Source organism: Gossypium hirsutum, chromosome D11 (assembly GCF_007990345.1).
Source record: "Gossypium hirsutum isolate 1008001.06 chromosome D11, Gossypium_hirsutum_v2.1, whole genome shotgun sequence".
Lineage (NCBI taxonomy): Eukaryota > Viridiplantae > Streptophyta > Magnoliopsida > Malvales > Malvaceae > Gossypium > Gossypium hirsutum.
The window spans coordinates 12,460,236-12,473,005 of NC_053447.1; the positions used below are offsets into that span (position 1 = coordinate 12,460,236).

At 32.4% G+C, this 12,770-nt stretch overlaps 1 protein-coding gene across 2 annotated transcripts; it reads right to left on the bottom strand.

Annotated features, from left to right (window-relative positions):
* Positions 1 to 353: 353 nt before the first annotated feature.
* LOC107922856 (uncharacterized) lies at positions 354 to 1,913 on the bottom strand. Of its 2 annotated transcripts, XM_016853059.2 has the most exons (3): positions 1,705 to 1,909; positions 1,544 to 1,588; positions 354 to 1,394 (listed from the first exon to the last, which is right to left on the bottom strand). In XM_016853059.2, exon 3 carries the CDS (start codon positions 1,265 to 1,267, stop codon positions 518 to 520), a length of 750 nt encoding a protein of 249 aa, XP_016708548.1. In that variant the 5' UTR covers positions 1,268 to 1,394; positions 1,544 to 1,588; positions 1,705 to 1,909; the 3' UTR covers positions 354 to 517. The 2 variants fall into 2 exon arrangements, with proteins under 2 accessions (XP_016708548.1, XP_016708545.1); XM_016853056.2 differs by having other exon boundaries at positions 354 to 1,588; positions 1,705 to 1,913.
* Positions 1,914 to 12,770: the final 10,857 nt, after the last annotated feature.

Genomic DNA, 12,770 nt, shown 5'->3' on the forward strand with positions numbered 1-12,770 from the left:
TAAAGGTTTCATTTGCTTAGCTCTATCACTGCTATAAAGATTTCGATTTTCCTCTTACATTTTTCTTTTTTATAAAACTTTATAAAAATGCTAAAATAAAATAAAGCACACCTTTTCCATGCTCTCATTAATGTCGTGCATCTATCCCAAATGCCGTGGCCTACATTTCGTGGATTCATATGGCTTCAACAACAGAGTTCGTGCCTCTTCCAAACATCGTTGTCGGGAAAGAGCAAGCAGGGTCATACATCAATGTTTCTGCCATTTGCATTAGCAGAAACTGATTGCTGCATTAGTCCATATAACAATTCTCCCTAGAAATTAAAACGCTAATTCGAAACCAACCAGAGTAATTGATTTATGCTGTTAATATGATATAAGGTAAGGAGGAAGAACTGAGACAAACAAATGAACCACAACTCTTATGTTGCATGTACCATATTTCAATCCCATCAATGAAAAATCATAGTAGAAGGTATTTTCTACATCTCACTAGTGAGAAAAAAAGTTTACACTTCTATTCATGCTTCCAAGCATACAATATTAATGAAAAGCCAAGACCCTGTACTTGGTGATGATCTTTAAGCTTTTGAGAGGAAGACCATGTCAATAGAGATGGATCAAATGCAGAGTCGCCAGTCCACAACTTCTCTGCAGAGATGCAACTTTGAAACATGAAAACAGCATTGCCCATAGCATTGCCAAATAGCCAGTTGTGCACATCCCAGAACACTTCCACCGGAAGTCCATCCACCAAAATGGTATGGTTGCCGCGGAACTTCCACTTGAGCCGCTTCACCTGCATCACTGTTTTACTATCAATGCGGATAACAAGGCATGGATCCTTAAGATCGAAGGGGTCGCACTCGATTACAACATCGTGAATCGGTCCCTTGTCACAAAACTGAGCCTTGGCACCATAAAACTTCTTCCCAAAAATATGCTCTCTTTTTGCAATGAAAACAGCATCGGAACTAAGAGGAGTACTGCTAATGTTAATCTTCTTGGATGCTTCCTTCTTCAAATCTCCAAGAAGCAGCACCATTTCCTGGTCAAATGCAACAGCCAGGTAAAACCCTTCAACTGGTTCTGGCGAGGAACCAAATCTAGCATTAGACAAGTCCCAACATATATCAATTTTACCAGAATCTACATCTATAGTCTTCGATCCTTTTCTCTTAGAGAACAACCAGGGCTTCATGTCAACTTTACACAAACATTGATTGGCTGAATCATCAATAGCAACACCAAGGCCTTGACCCATCATATTCTTGGTCCATGTAACCGTGATTAAACACGAACGACCGTGTAATTGAAACTGATAAACACAAGTAACCAAGTTTTGAGCAGCTTTAGCTGCACTTGAAGATGATGAATCAGCTACTTGAACACCGCTTTCACCAAAACAAGAAGGAAAGTCCCTCATTATAATAACCATAAAGGGAAACTTTTTTTTTTAACTCTCTTTTACTAATCCTCTGTTTTTAAACCAAAAAAAAAAAAGAAAGAAAGAAAAGAACGAGCAACAGCACAATCGTACTACCTTGGATACACTGATAGATGAACTCAAGAACCCACTTCCAGAAAGCTTCAAAAATCAGTTTTACAATGCTTCAGTTTGATATGGGTGTCCTGTTTTGGACAGCCTAAGGTTGTAAACAAATGAGAGAGAGAGAGAGAGAGAGAGAGAGAGAGAGAGGATACTTTAGATTTGCTCCACTGTCAAAGTCTGTCTTCAGTCCATCAGAGCTGAGAATATTTTATTGCAATAAACAAAAACCAAGACTGAAAAAAGAGACATAAGAAAAACGCAGAGGAAACGGCCAAACAATATATAATTAAAAAAATGAAAATGGCAACTGTGTATTTGCTGGAAAAGGGCTGGGTTTATATACAACATTACACAAACGAAAATGATATGTATAAAAAAATTGTCTCTCTCTCTCTCTCTTATCTCCTTTATTCGCAATTCCTTTCTATTTTCCTTTTCCCCATGCCTGTTTTAGTCCATAATTAAGAGATTACAAATGTTGTTAATAATGTAATTTATTGTTTGCTTTATTCATCAAGAATTCATAGAATATAAATGTTAGGGTCAATAAATAATTACATGTTTAATTAAACCATAATATACAATAAATGAGGTTCATGTCTTCCACTTGGTCAAAAGAAGGACAAATGATCCAATGAAAATCTACATCACCAATTGACTTTAATGGTTAACTTTTGTATGGTTGTGGAACCATTCTTCGTCAGATCTCAGATAAGGAGTACACTTGGATAACATTTAAAGAAGGGAAAAGATATACTTGCACGATTAGAAAAATAATAAGGGAAGGTGTGTGCAGTAATGTTGTTGAGCATTCAATGAGAATGGCTTTCAGTTATGAGATGCATGCTTGCCAAAGCATTTAATGCCAACACTGTAAATAATATTAAACCGTGTTGGTATGATATTTAAGGTGTTTACCATTATAGATGTAGCCTAATTTCGAGTCGCGTTAATTGCATTGTTATTAGAGTTTTGCTCTCTTCTTATAATTTACCAAAAAAAAAATTAAAGGCTAACATAATTATAAAAATCTCTTCAATTGCATTTCTAAATAATTATGTTTTTTTTAAAGTAGAGAGTTGGGTTGGTAATAGAATGTTTTTATCTGTGTAGGGGCGAAGTTAGAAAATTTTGTTAGGAGAAGTCGAAATTAAATTTTAAATTTTAATAGTTTATATCTTTATAGTTTTTAAAGGATTAAATAATTTTTAAAGAATTAAATAAAATTTTTATTATTTTTAAGAGGAGCCAAAGTACAATTTTACCTTTTACTAATTTTAAATTTTCTAAAAGACCTAAGTAGGCAATTTTACATTTTAGCGAGTGAGAGGCACTGCCAGCTGCCAGATATGCCACTACCTGTGTGTTGAGCTTATAAGTTATATAATATTTTCCGATGCTGAAATTACTGCCAGATACGCCACTACCTGTGTGTTAAGCTTATAAGTTATATAATATTTTCTGATGCTGAAATTAATAGAGTTTTGTGTAGCAGTAAGGATAGGCAAGTGTTTGCAATGATAGGAATGGTGAAGAACATATTGTAGAGAAAAAGGTTATGCCTTGTGTTTATATTATACCTAGTTTTGGAGGTTGCTTTTCTGGTATAAATACACATATATTATTATTTGTATGTCGAGAACGGTATTTAAGTAAAACCCTTTTAAGAATGTTGACTTTAAAATTTGAATTTGACCTAAATGCCAGGGAAAAATCCCTTCTATTTATTCTAACTACTTAGTAATCATACATTTTCCTTTAATTTTAAGTTTATTAACAAAAATTAACAAATTACTTGAAATAAAGGATTTAATTAAATACAAAATCAAATGAACATTCCTTAGGTGAATATAATAAAAGTATAATGATTTTTTTAACAAAAAGTGAAAGAATTGGTCATCTATTATGTGTATTGAAGATATGCCTCAAGTACTGCAGTGAAATGCCTTAACCATTTTCAATTTGTTGGTGATTTTAGAGATTTATTGTTTTTAATTCTTGATATGCCTTAACCATTTTCAAGTGTTTTAATATTTTAGCCAAAACCAAAATATGGTCATGAGGTGTATTGTTGAATTGACGAGTATTTTCACCATTTGCTTTCCTTTTTCTTCTTTCATTATCCTCGTTAGCATATATGATGGTTGGCGTGTTACCAAAAGAAATCATGCCACTCTACAATACTCATAGGGGGAGGAAATTTTGGTCAATGCATTGCATGGTGACACAAGCAAAGCAAAAGAAGAGTAAAAGTAGTGTTGGTTCTTCAACACTTGATCAAATGCATTTAATATATAGAATTTAAGTTTTTCAAGCATTGAATTGAGATAGAGGTGGTGGTGCTTGCTTTTTTTTGTTATTAGCTGCCATAGGCGTTTGACCGACAAATCAAAGCGAAGCAATGGTTTGGTAGTGGTAGAGTGTGAACCAAGTTTCCTGAAAAGCCTCCTCCCTATTACTCACGGCGGCGGCTTTGAATTTGTCTGATCCCATATGTTTGAGAGAATGTTACAATTTATTTAGTGACTAAACTTATTGATACTTTGTATTAGCAGTAAGTGTTAACTGGGAGCATGCAAAAGGAGTTTTTGAGGATGAGAAAAAAAAGTGAATTTTTTTTTATATATAGAATCTACAAGAAAGTCACTTAAATGTGTTGTGAACATTGAAATGTAGTTTGCTCAACATGGATCAAATATTACCATATAAAGGTAGAGACAGGCAATGGTTTATGATGCCTGGCTGGCAATGCCCTGCTAGAGTGGACCAGTTTTTGGCTCCTTTTTAACCAAATATGGGATACCTTTTCCTTGTCGTCTTTTAAAGCCATAAACAAGGAGAAAATATTCTATAATTACCGACACTTGAGATTTACTTCTTTTCCTTTTTAATATTAGCTTGCACCCACTAAACAACTATTTCTTTCTACTTACTCAAATCCCCTGCCCCTATCCCATAGTTTTTAAATTTTTGGTCCACTAGCTTCAAGTGTAATTAAGTAATGTTGGAATTAGGTGCCCTGACAATTTGGTATTGCATTTTAGGTGACCATCAATTAAGTATTTACAACCCATATTCTGTTTAATTAAAATTTGGATTTTTAACCTACAATTATTTAAGTCTTTCTTTGAATCGATGTAGACCAACCCAAGGATATTAGTTTTGGCAACAAAAACCAAGAATTCCCAACAAAAATAAGGAAACTCTGTAAGCTTTGGGGCTAGATTGACATGTGAAAGCTGTTTAGTGTCTGTGAATCCTGTTCCTGTACGTAAAAATGTCTTAGGTTTATCATTTCATATGGTCCCAGGACTTTGGTCTTCCTGCCCCTCTTTTTTCCAAGCTTTCCGACCCTTATCTGATACCACGAAGAACGCCAAAGATTAAATGTCCGAAAACAACTTCTTTCGAATCAGATCCTTGCTACATAGCTAACATTCCAACAACTTCGTATGAATATGAGATATAATGCTACTCATTTCAAATCCCAAATGCAAATGCCTCGCTGTTGCATGTTATATTTTAGGTTGGGTTTGTTTCATTAAATATATTTTTTAAAAATGATTTTTAGTGTTTGGATAATTTTATATAAAATATTTTTCTACAAATTTTTTAATAACCATTTTTAAAAAAAATTGTTATTAGTGAAATAAATATATTATAAATTATATTTGTTGCAAAATATTATATGATAAATTCTTTTTAACAATCCAAATTTATTCTATAATAATTAATATTTTATATAAGTGCTTAATTAAAACTCGGTTTGAAGTTGCATATATTACACTATAAATCATATCACACGCATATGCGTTTGGAAATCATATATTTCGAACGTATGTGTACATCTAAAAGTAACAGAAAATAAATGATGAAACACAATGTTTGAAACTAATAATAACACATACACAATATGTACAAAATTAAAATAAAAAATTAGTTTAAATTGTGAATAAAAGGAAATTTAAGTAGATAAATTCATTAAATTAAAAATATTAAATGCACTGCAATTGGTTATTATGATATTATCATTTTTTTGAGTTGGTATCGAGTTGATTTGATATATCAATTCAATTGACGACAATATCAATATATACAAACAATATGGGTGTAGCAATTTGTGTAATAACATTAAAATGTATAAAAAATATTAAAATAATGTTTTGGTTTAAGTGGTAAATAAAGGATTTTATAAATGTTGGTGGCAAGAGATCAAATCTTATGCAAATTTTATATTGGTTTTATTAAAAATGTAAAAAAAAAACAATAAGTACTCTCGTAAGGATATAATTTATTTCAAATATGTAAGGGTAGTTTAATAATTTTATAATTGGTATTCAGTTGACTCGTGACAATTGTTCATAAATTGGGGCCTAAACCTTTTTAGTTCTTGGACTTGGCAGTTGTTCTAATATTATGGCTTGAGGTTTTCTTTGTCCAAGTTAGTCATTGATATTTTCTTATAGACCCTAAAGTTCAAGCTCTACTATGGGAATAATTACCAAGTTCATGTCTCCATATGGGAACAATTGCATAGTTTAGTCTAGAGGTGAGCAAAATTCGATTCAACTCGAAAAAAAGTTTAAATTTTGAATTAGTCAAATCGAGTTAATTGAATTTCGAGTTCGAATCGAGTTAAATTTTTGAATGCGAATAACTCAAATAATTCGAATAAACCAAATACCAAACTGATAGGTGTTAAACGTAACATGTTTTTAGCCTCATTCTTAATGCGTTTATAGGTGATTATTCAATGTTAATGGTGAATTTTATGCTCCTAATCCTTTGTTTTTATACTTAGGAGAGTATTTGGGAGCAAAATAAGTGAAAAACAAGTGAAAATCGGAGCAAATTACATGTTGGACCATTCCACATGGGCTGCCACATGACCATATGGTAGGCCATGTCGATTTTGCGAATTGCACTCCAAACAGTGGGAAAATGCGATTTTTAGGGTTTTTCGAACATTCTGAGACCTATATATGACAAAAATAATAAGATATGATAAAGCTGTCACAGAATATTCAAAAAAATAACTCGAAAAACACCATTAAAGCTGATTCTGAAGTAGATTTCCATCAGGATTGAAGATTCCCTTTTGATTTCTTTGGAGATTATTATGAGTTTCTTTGTTTCTTGTGGTTATACTGTTTTCGGGATGTTTTTATTTGTAAGCATGAACTAATTTTCTAAATACCTAGGGAAATGAATCTTATGATGAATTTTGTCGTTTGATTTTTATTTTACACAATAAATACTTAGATCTTGTTCTCAATTATGTGTGCTTAATACTTGATTTGATATTTCTAGATTATCGATTCATGTTTGATGTGCTTAAATCAGAGGAGGAATAGACCCTGTTTAAGAGTAGATCTAGCGTAATTAAGTGGAGTTGCATGCAATCCTAGAAATATGACGATATAAACCTATCGAATTAGAGTCAAATCTAATAGGGGAATCCATAAATTGAGTTAATGCGATAATAGGGGTTTTAATTAGAATTTTTTTTAATTAATCAACCTAGAGTCCATTGTTCTTATTCTTGAAGAGAGATATTAGCATAATTTAAGGATTTTTACGGTTCAAGATACTAAGCAAATAAATTGCGTAATTTAGATTGATAGTGGTAGATGAAGTTTAGGTGAATTCTTTCCTGGGTATTGTTTTGCTTATTGGTTGTTAATCGGTTATTTTCCTGATTTGTTCTTTGTTCTTTGTCGTGCTCATTAGTTAATTAATTTAGTTAATTTTAGTTTTTAATCAATCACTCGGATTTATCCGTTAAATAATAGAAAAACTGTAATTACTAGTATTTTTAATCTTCGTAGGAACGATATTTTTGTTCACATTTTAAATTTTGAAGGATTAGGATGTTTGGATTCTTAACATTTTGGTCATTTCGAAATCTCATATTTTTAAACAGCCTTTTCTGAGGTTCCGAGCAAAATTTGAAATTTTAGACAAAATTACTTTGTCTTCGTACTACTTTGTAGTTTATTGCATTGATTGTTAACTATTTGTTATTACATTTAAAAAAAAATTGTTTGTTGAATGTTGTTCCCAAAGGACCCAATAAATTCTTAATTGGAATTAGAGGATCTTTTTTAATTGATTATTTTATCACATTGTGATACTTTACATCGTTGAATGGGCTCATGCAAAAACAATTAGATGATAACAAAATTATCAAAGATTGTGATTCCTTATTTCTGTTCAAGAGCGTATTGACTAAACGATTGTTGAATCCTTGCATTGGAATAAATGGAATAAAACGAATTTTTATTGATACAATCTGACGTATTATCAGAAATCAATTGTGAATCTGAATAATTTTTTATTATAAATTTTGAATTTTAATATTAAATTAAATTACGAACTTTGATTAATCTTAGGTACGAATTTCTTTATAGTATTACTTTGGGAAATAAAATCCTCCATGCTTTTTATCTTCAATAAAAATTTACAAATTACCGAACAAGCATTAACAATTTGTTTTTTTTTTTAAAACCTAGTCTTCTTAAACTTGTTCAAAACCTCCGCACCGTATTAGATCGAACAGAAAACTTGGAAGTTTATATTATGATTTTTAGTTGCATTTTTCTTTTCATATTAAAAGCAAACTAAAATTTTTAAAATAAACTATTATGTTCATAAATATGAATTTATTAAGTTATTATAATTTATGAAAATACTTAAAAATTCTATACTAAGTCAACTTTACATTTGCAATTTATCATAATATATTTTGTTATGCTTACTTAATGTTTGTGCTATTAGATTTTATGATTTATCGCATTAAATCAAGTGTGAAAACGTAAGATTCAGTCTAAATTTATGAATCAAATATCTAAAATCATGTCTATTCATTTGGTTATTTGATAAATGTATTGATTAAAAATAGATTTACCTGTGTTGATTATGCTTTTCTTCAATGATTCATTTTAATTATGTAAAAAAAAAAATACTATATCTTATGATTATTATTTATGAAATACAAAATTAAACCAAAAAAGTGAATCATTAAAAAACAAGAAATGACATGTCAAACACCAAGCGTCAATAATAAAGAGTTAAATAGTAAGGATTACTTAGATTTAGTAAAGGAAGTAGTTGAAGTTAAAAGCTTGGATTTGATTATTTATTTTGAGTGTTAACTGGGATTGTCAATCTAATTAGGCCGGCTTCTTGATTGAACGTAGCTTTCAAGGTGGACAAAAACAAGTGTGGGTCACCAACTTCACTCTAGATTTCCACTTGCAACTTCTTTACTTTATTAAATCAAAACCCTGCAGTTAATCAACAATGTAAAGTATTCTCATTCAATAACATCAGTCAGTTCTTATAGCATTGGTTAAAAATAGTTATTAATCAGCGCAATCAAAGACCATATTTCTTTAATCCATTACGCCTTTTTCCTCTTGTTTGTTTGCCTCCCATTTTCAATCAGAAACTAGAACAACATTTCATTTCACTTACCTTCTGTAATTATATCATTCTTGTTGGCCAACTTACAAACAGATTGAAAAAGAAAAGAGGTAAAACTTTTACACCCTTTTTTTTGCTTTTGACTGTTTATGCAATCAACCTCATTACCATGTGCTGAAAGCTCCAAATCATCTATGATGCCTGACCCATTTCTGTGCTCAGCTCTCACATCATCCGCTTACACTTGCAAAAACCATGCATGTTGTAGGACAGAAGGTGATGTTTGCGCCTAACTAATGACGATTATGAAAACTAAAGCCCCTCTGCTGTTTGGTCTTTTTTTTTTCTGAACCATAATTATGGGGCCAACAACAATTGTTTCTTTTTATCAAGTAGCATTATGTATTTTCCCTAAAACAGTAAAACTAGTTTCTATCATTTTCCATGTTTTTATTCTCTTCAACAAGTGTCTCTCTCTTCGAATTTATACAGTTGGGTCCATTTTAACCATAAAGGCATTGCAACTATATGTAAGACACATTTGCTATTAGCAGTGTAGAGAGTTGTTAAGTCAATTTTGAATCCGGTAAAATGCTGTTACATTGTTAGAGCTGTTACTCAAGCCTTATATATAATGTACCTCATGTATTGAGGGGTTAAGAATTTTTGGAATAAAGAAAGAAGTTTATTCCCTCATTATCTGTTTTCAACGCTATATGTTCTTGTGTACGTTGATGATATTATTGTTACTGGTGATGTGCCTCCTGTTATAGAGTGGTTTGTTCAGTTGTTGAATAACGAGTTCTCGCTTAAGGACATGGGCGATCTTCATTATTTTCTTGGGATTGAAGTTACTCGTTCTTCATCAGGAGGTCTTCATCTCTGTCAGAAGAAGTATATACGAGATATTCTTGTTAGGTGTTCGATGGAAAAAGCGAAGAGTGTTCATACACCGATGGTTAGTTCTTCTGTCATGACTAGAGATGATGGTGAGTGTTTAGAGGACCCGACTGAATACAGGAGTCTTGCCGGAGCACTACAGTATGTTACTCTTACGAGGCCTGATGTTGCATATGCTGTAAATCGGATATGTCAATTTATGCATTGTCCCACTTCTGTCCATATGACTGCTTTAAAGTGCATTTTGTGGTATCTAAGTGGCACGCTTGAACTTGGGGTTGTGTTTCGTCCGTACGCTAGTTTGTCCTTAGTTGGGTATGTTGATGCAAACTGGGGGTTCGATTTTGATGACCAGAGATCCACTACTGGGTACTGTGTTTATTTCGGACATACTCCTGTGTCTTGGTATTCTAAGAAACAGCAAGTCGTTGCTCGGTCTACTGCTGAGGCAGAATACAGGAGCCTTGCCGCAGTCACTAGTGAGGTTACATGGCTATTATCATTACTTCAAGAATTACATGTTCAATGTCCCGATATACCCAATATTTGGTGTGACAGTTTCGGTGCAGTTGCGGTTGCTGCTAATCCTGTTCTACATTCAAAGTTTAAGCACGACGAGTTAGATTTATTTTTCGTTCGTGAAAAGGTTGCTAATGGTTCAATAGCAGTTGGGAAAGTTCCTGCGTGTGATCAAGTCGCTGATATTCCCACTAAGCTACTTTCGTTATCGAATTTTGCTCGTTTTCGAAGTTGTCTACGGGTTTTGCCTAGGGAGAAGATGGATGAATATTAGCAGTGTAGAGAGTTGTTAAGTCAGTTTTGAATCTGGTAAAATGCTGTTACATTGTTAGAGCTGTTACTCAAGCCTTATATATACTGTATCTCATGTATTGAGGGGTTAAGAATTTTTGGAATAAAGAAAGAAGTTTATTCCCTCATTATCTGTTTTCATTCTCTGTTTAGTTAGTCATTTCTTTTACCTAGTTCTTTCATTTGCAAGTACCTTAAATCCAGAGCACTTCCTTTAGATTATCACAAAAGTTGGGTGAGTGCCTAACCAAGAACTAGAAGTCTGCCTTCCATAGGCCCATCTCTCTTGACCTTTAACTATTTCAATGGGTCTGCTAAAAACAAACACGGTCCCTTAAACTTAATCTTGGCCTTTATTTGATGCAATCTAGTATAGTTTCAGATTCTAGAAAATTATGACAAAAACCACCTACCATTTTAAAAGCATCGTTTGATGGTTATGATAACTAGAGGACATAACCATGTGATTACTCATTAATTCAAAGCTCTAATCTTGGGTACAGAATGGACCAATGTTCCATCGTTTTAATCAATTATGAGCCACTTAAGTTATATACTAAGGACGAATCATAATCACCACGTTTCAGTGAATCTTGCACCATGTTTGTTTGAAATGGTTTCCGATATAGAAAAGTTAAAAAATAATGAAGGACAAAATTCAGGATTCCCTGGCCCTGTCTGTTTTGATGGGTAATTTTTTACTCATACCAATTGGGTTTCATTTTAATCCGGGGAATTGTCTGCATTGATAAGGATGCTTGGGGAAGATCCAGGAAACTTATTACAAATTGTTTGGCTTCACCTCATCAGTCACATTTGCAAAAAGACAAAAAAGACTCTGTTTGTCTCTGTGTTAAATTGAAGTAAGTAAAATTTGTACACTCCATCGCTATCCATTTATGACTTTATGTGCTTACAGAACCAACCACCTACATTGCTGATTCCAAGCTCACATGGATTTCGGGATTTTTTTTTAAAAAAAAATTAATTATTTTCTTAATATAATAATGTTCTCTCTTACTTAACTCGAAAGAAACCACGAGGCGTGCATGTAAAAGACAAAAGGTGTACATAAATTTTAGAGAAGAACATGGTAATAAAATTTAATAAAAAAGAAAGCCAATGATGCTGAGTTGCTAACTGCACAGGAAAATAAGCAACAAAATTGGGATAGCGGCCATGAAATAATGCCCCTACCATCCTAACAACCACACATTGCTCATTTGATTTTCCATATCAAAATAATGTCCTAATCTAACATTCAATTGGTGTTGAATTGCATAATATTTCTCTACTTCAATGTGTGCATTGTTTTTGTAGGTTTATGGATAAACCGCCCAGAATTCTAAATTAAAATCTGGAAAAAAAGATACGAAAGTAGAACAATAAAAAAGTGTGTAAGAGACAGCCATTTATCAAATTAGTTTCAATGCAAACAAACTGTTGGATAAATGGCAGTATAAACAGAAGCAAATGGAATGAAAGAAAACAAAAATGAAGAACTCAGCAAAGAATTGTAACTGAAAGTTGTATTTTTTTCATTCAAATTTTTGAATATATGGAAGTTACAAAAGAACAAATTTGACAGTTACCTACTAATTTAACTGCCCTTACTTAATACATACTAAATAAAGTTTGCTTACAAAAGAAAGCTGATATAACAGCTATTACATTAAAATGAATCATTCAATCTTATCCTACTAACTTAGCCATCATATTACAAAAGATTTGGTCAAAGTTACATAGGAATAAAACATTTAAAATATGATCCTTCATTCAACTCCACTGCTTCACTTCAAAACAGTATAGCAGCTAACTTGTACAATTTGCGGCTGCTGGTCTTTTGAGCAATTTGTTGCTGTTGGTTCTTTGTTGCAATGCAGGCCACGGCTTCAACACTCCTCCTTGGACTGTATGCAACAAACAGCAATCCTTTCCTTCAAAGCATTAAATCGGTTGGCTCCCAATGGTTTAGTTAAAATGTCAGCTAACTGAATTTCTGAACTGCAATGAACTAAGCTAACCTCCCTCGATTGCTCAGCTTCTCTAACAAAATGAAATTTGATTTTGAAGTGTTTAGTCG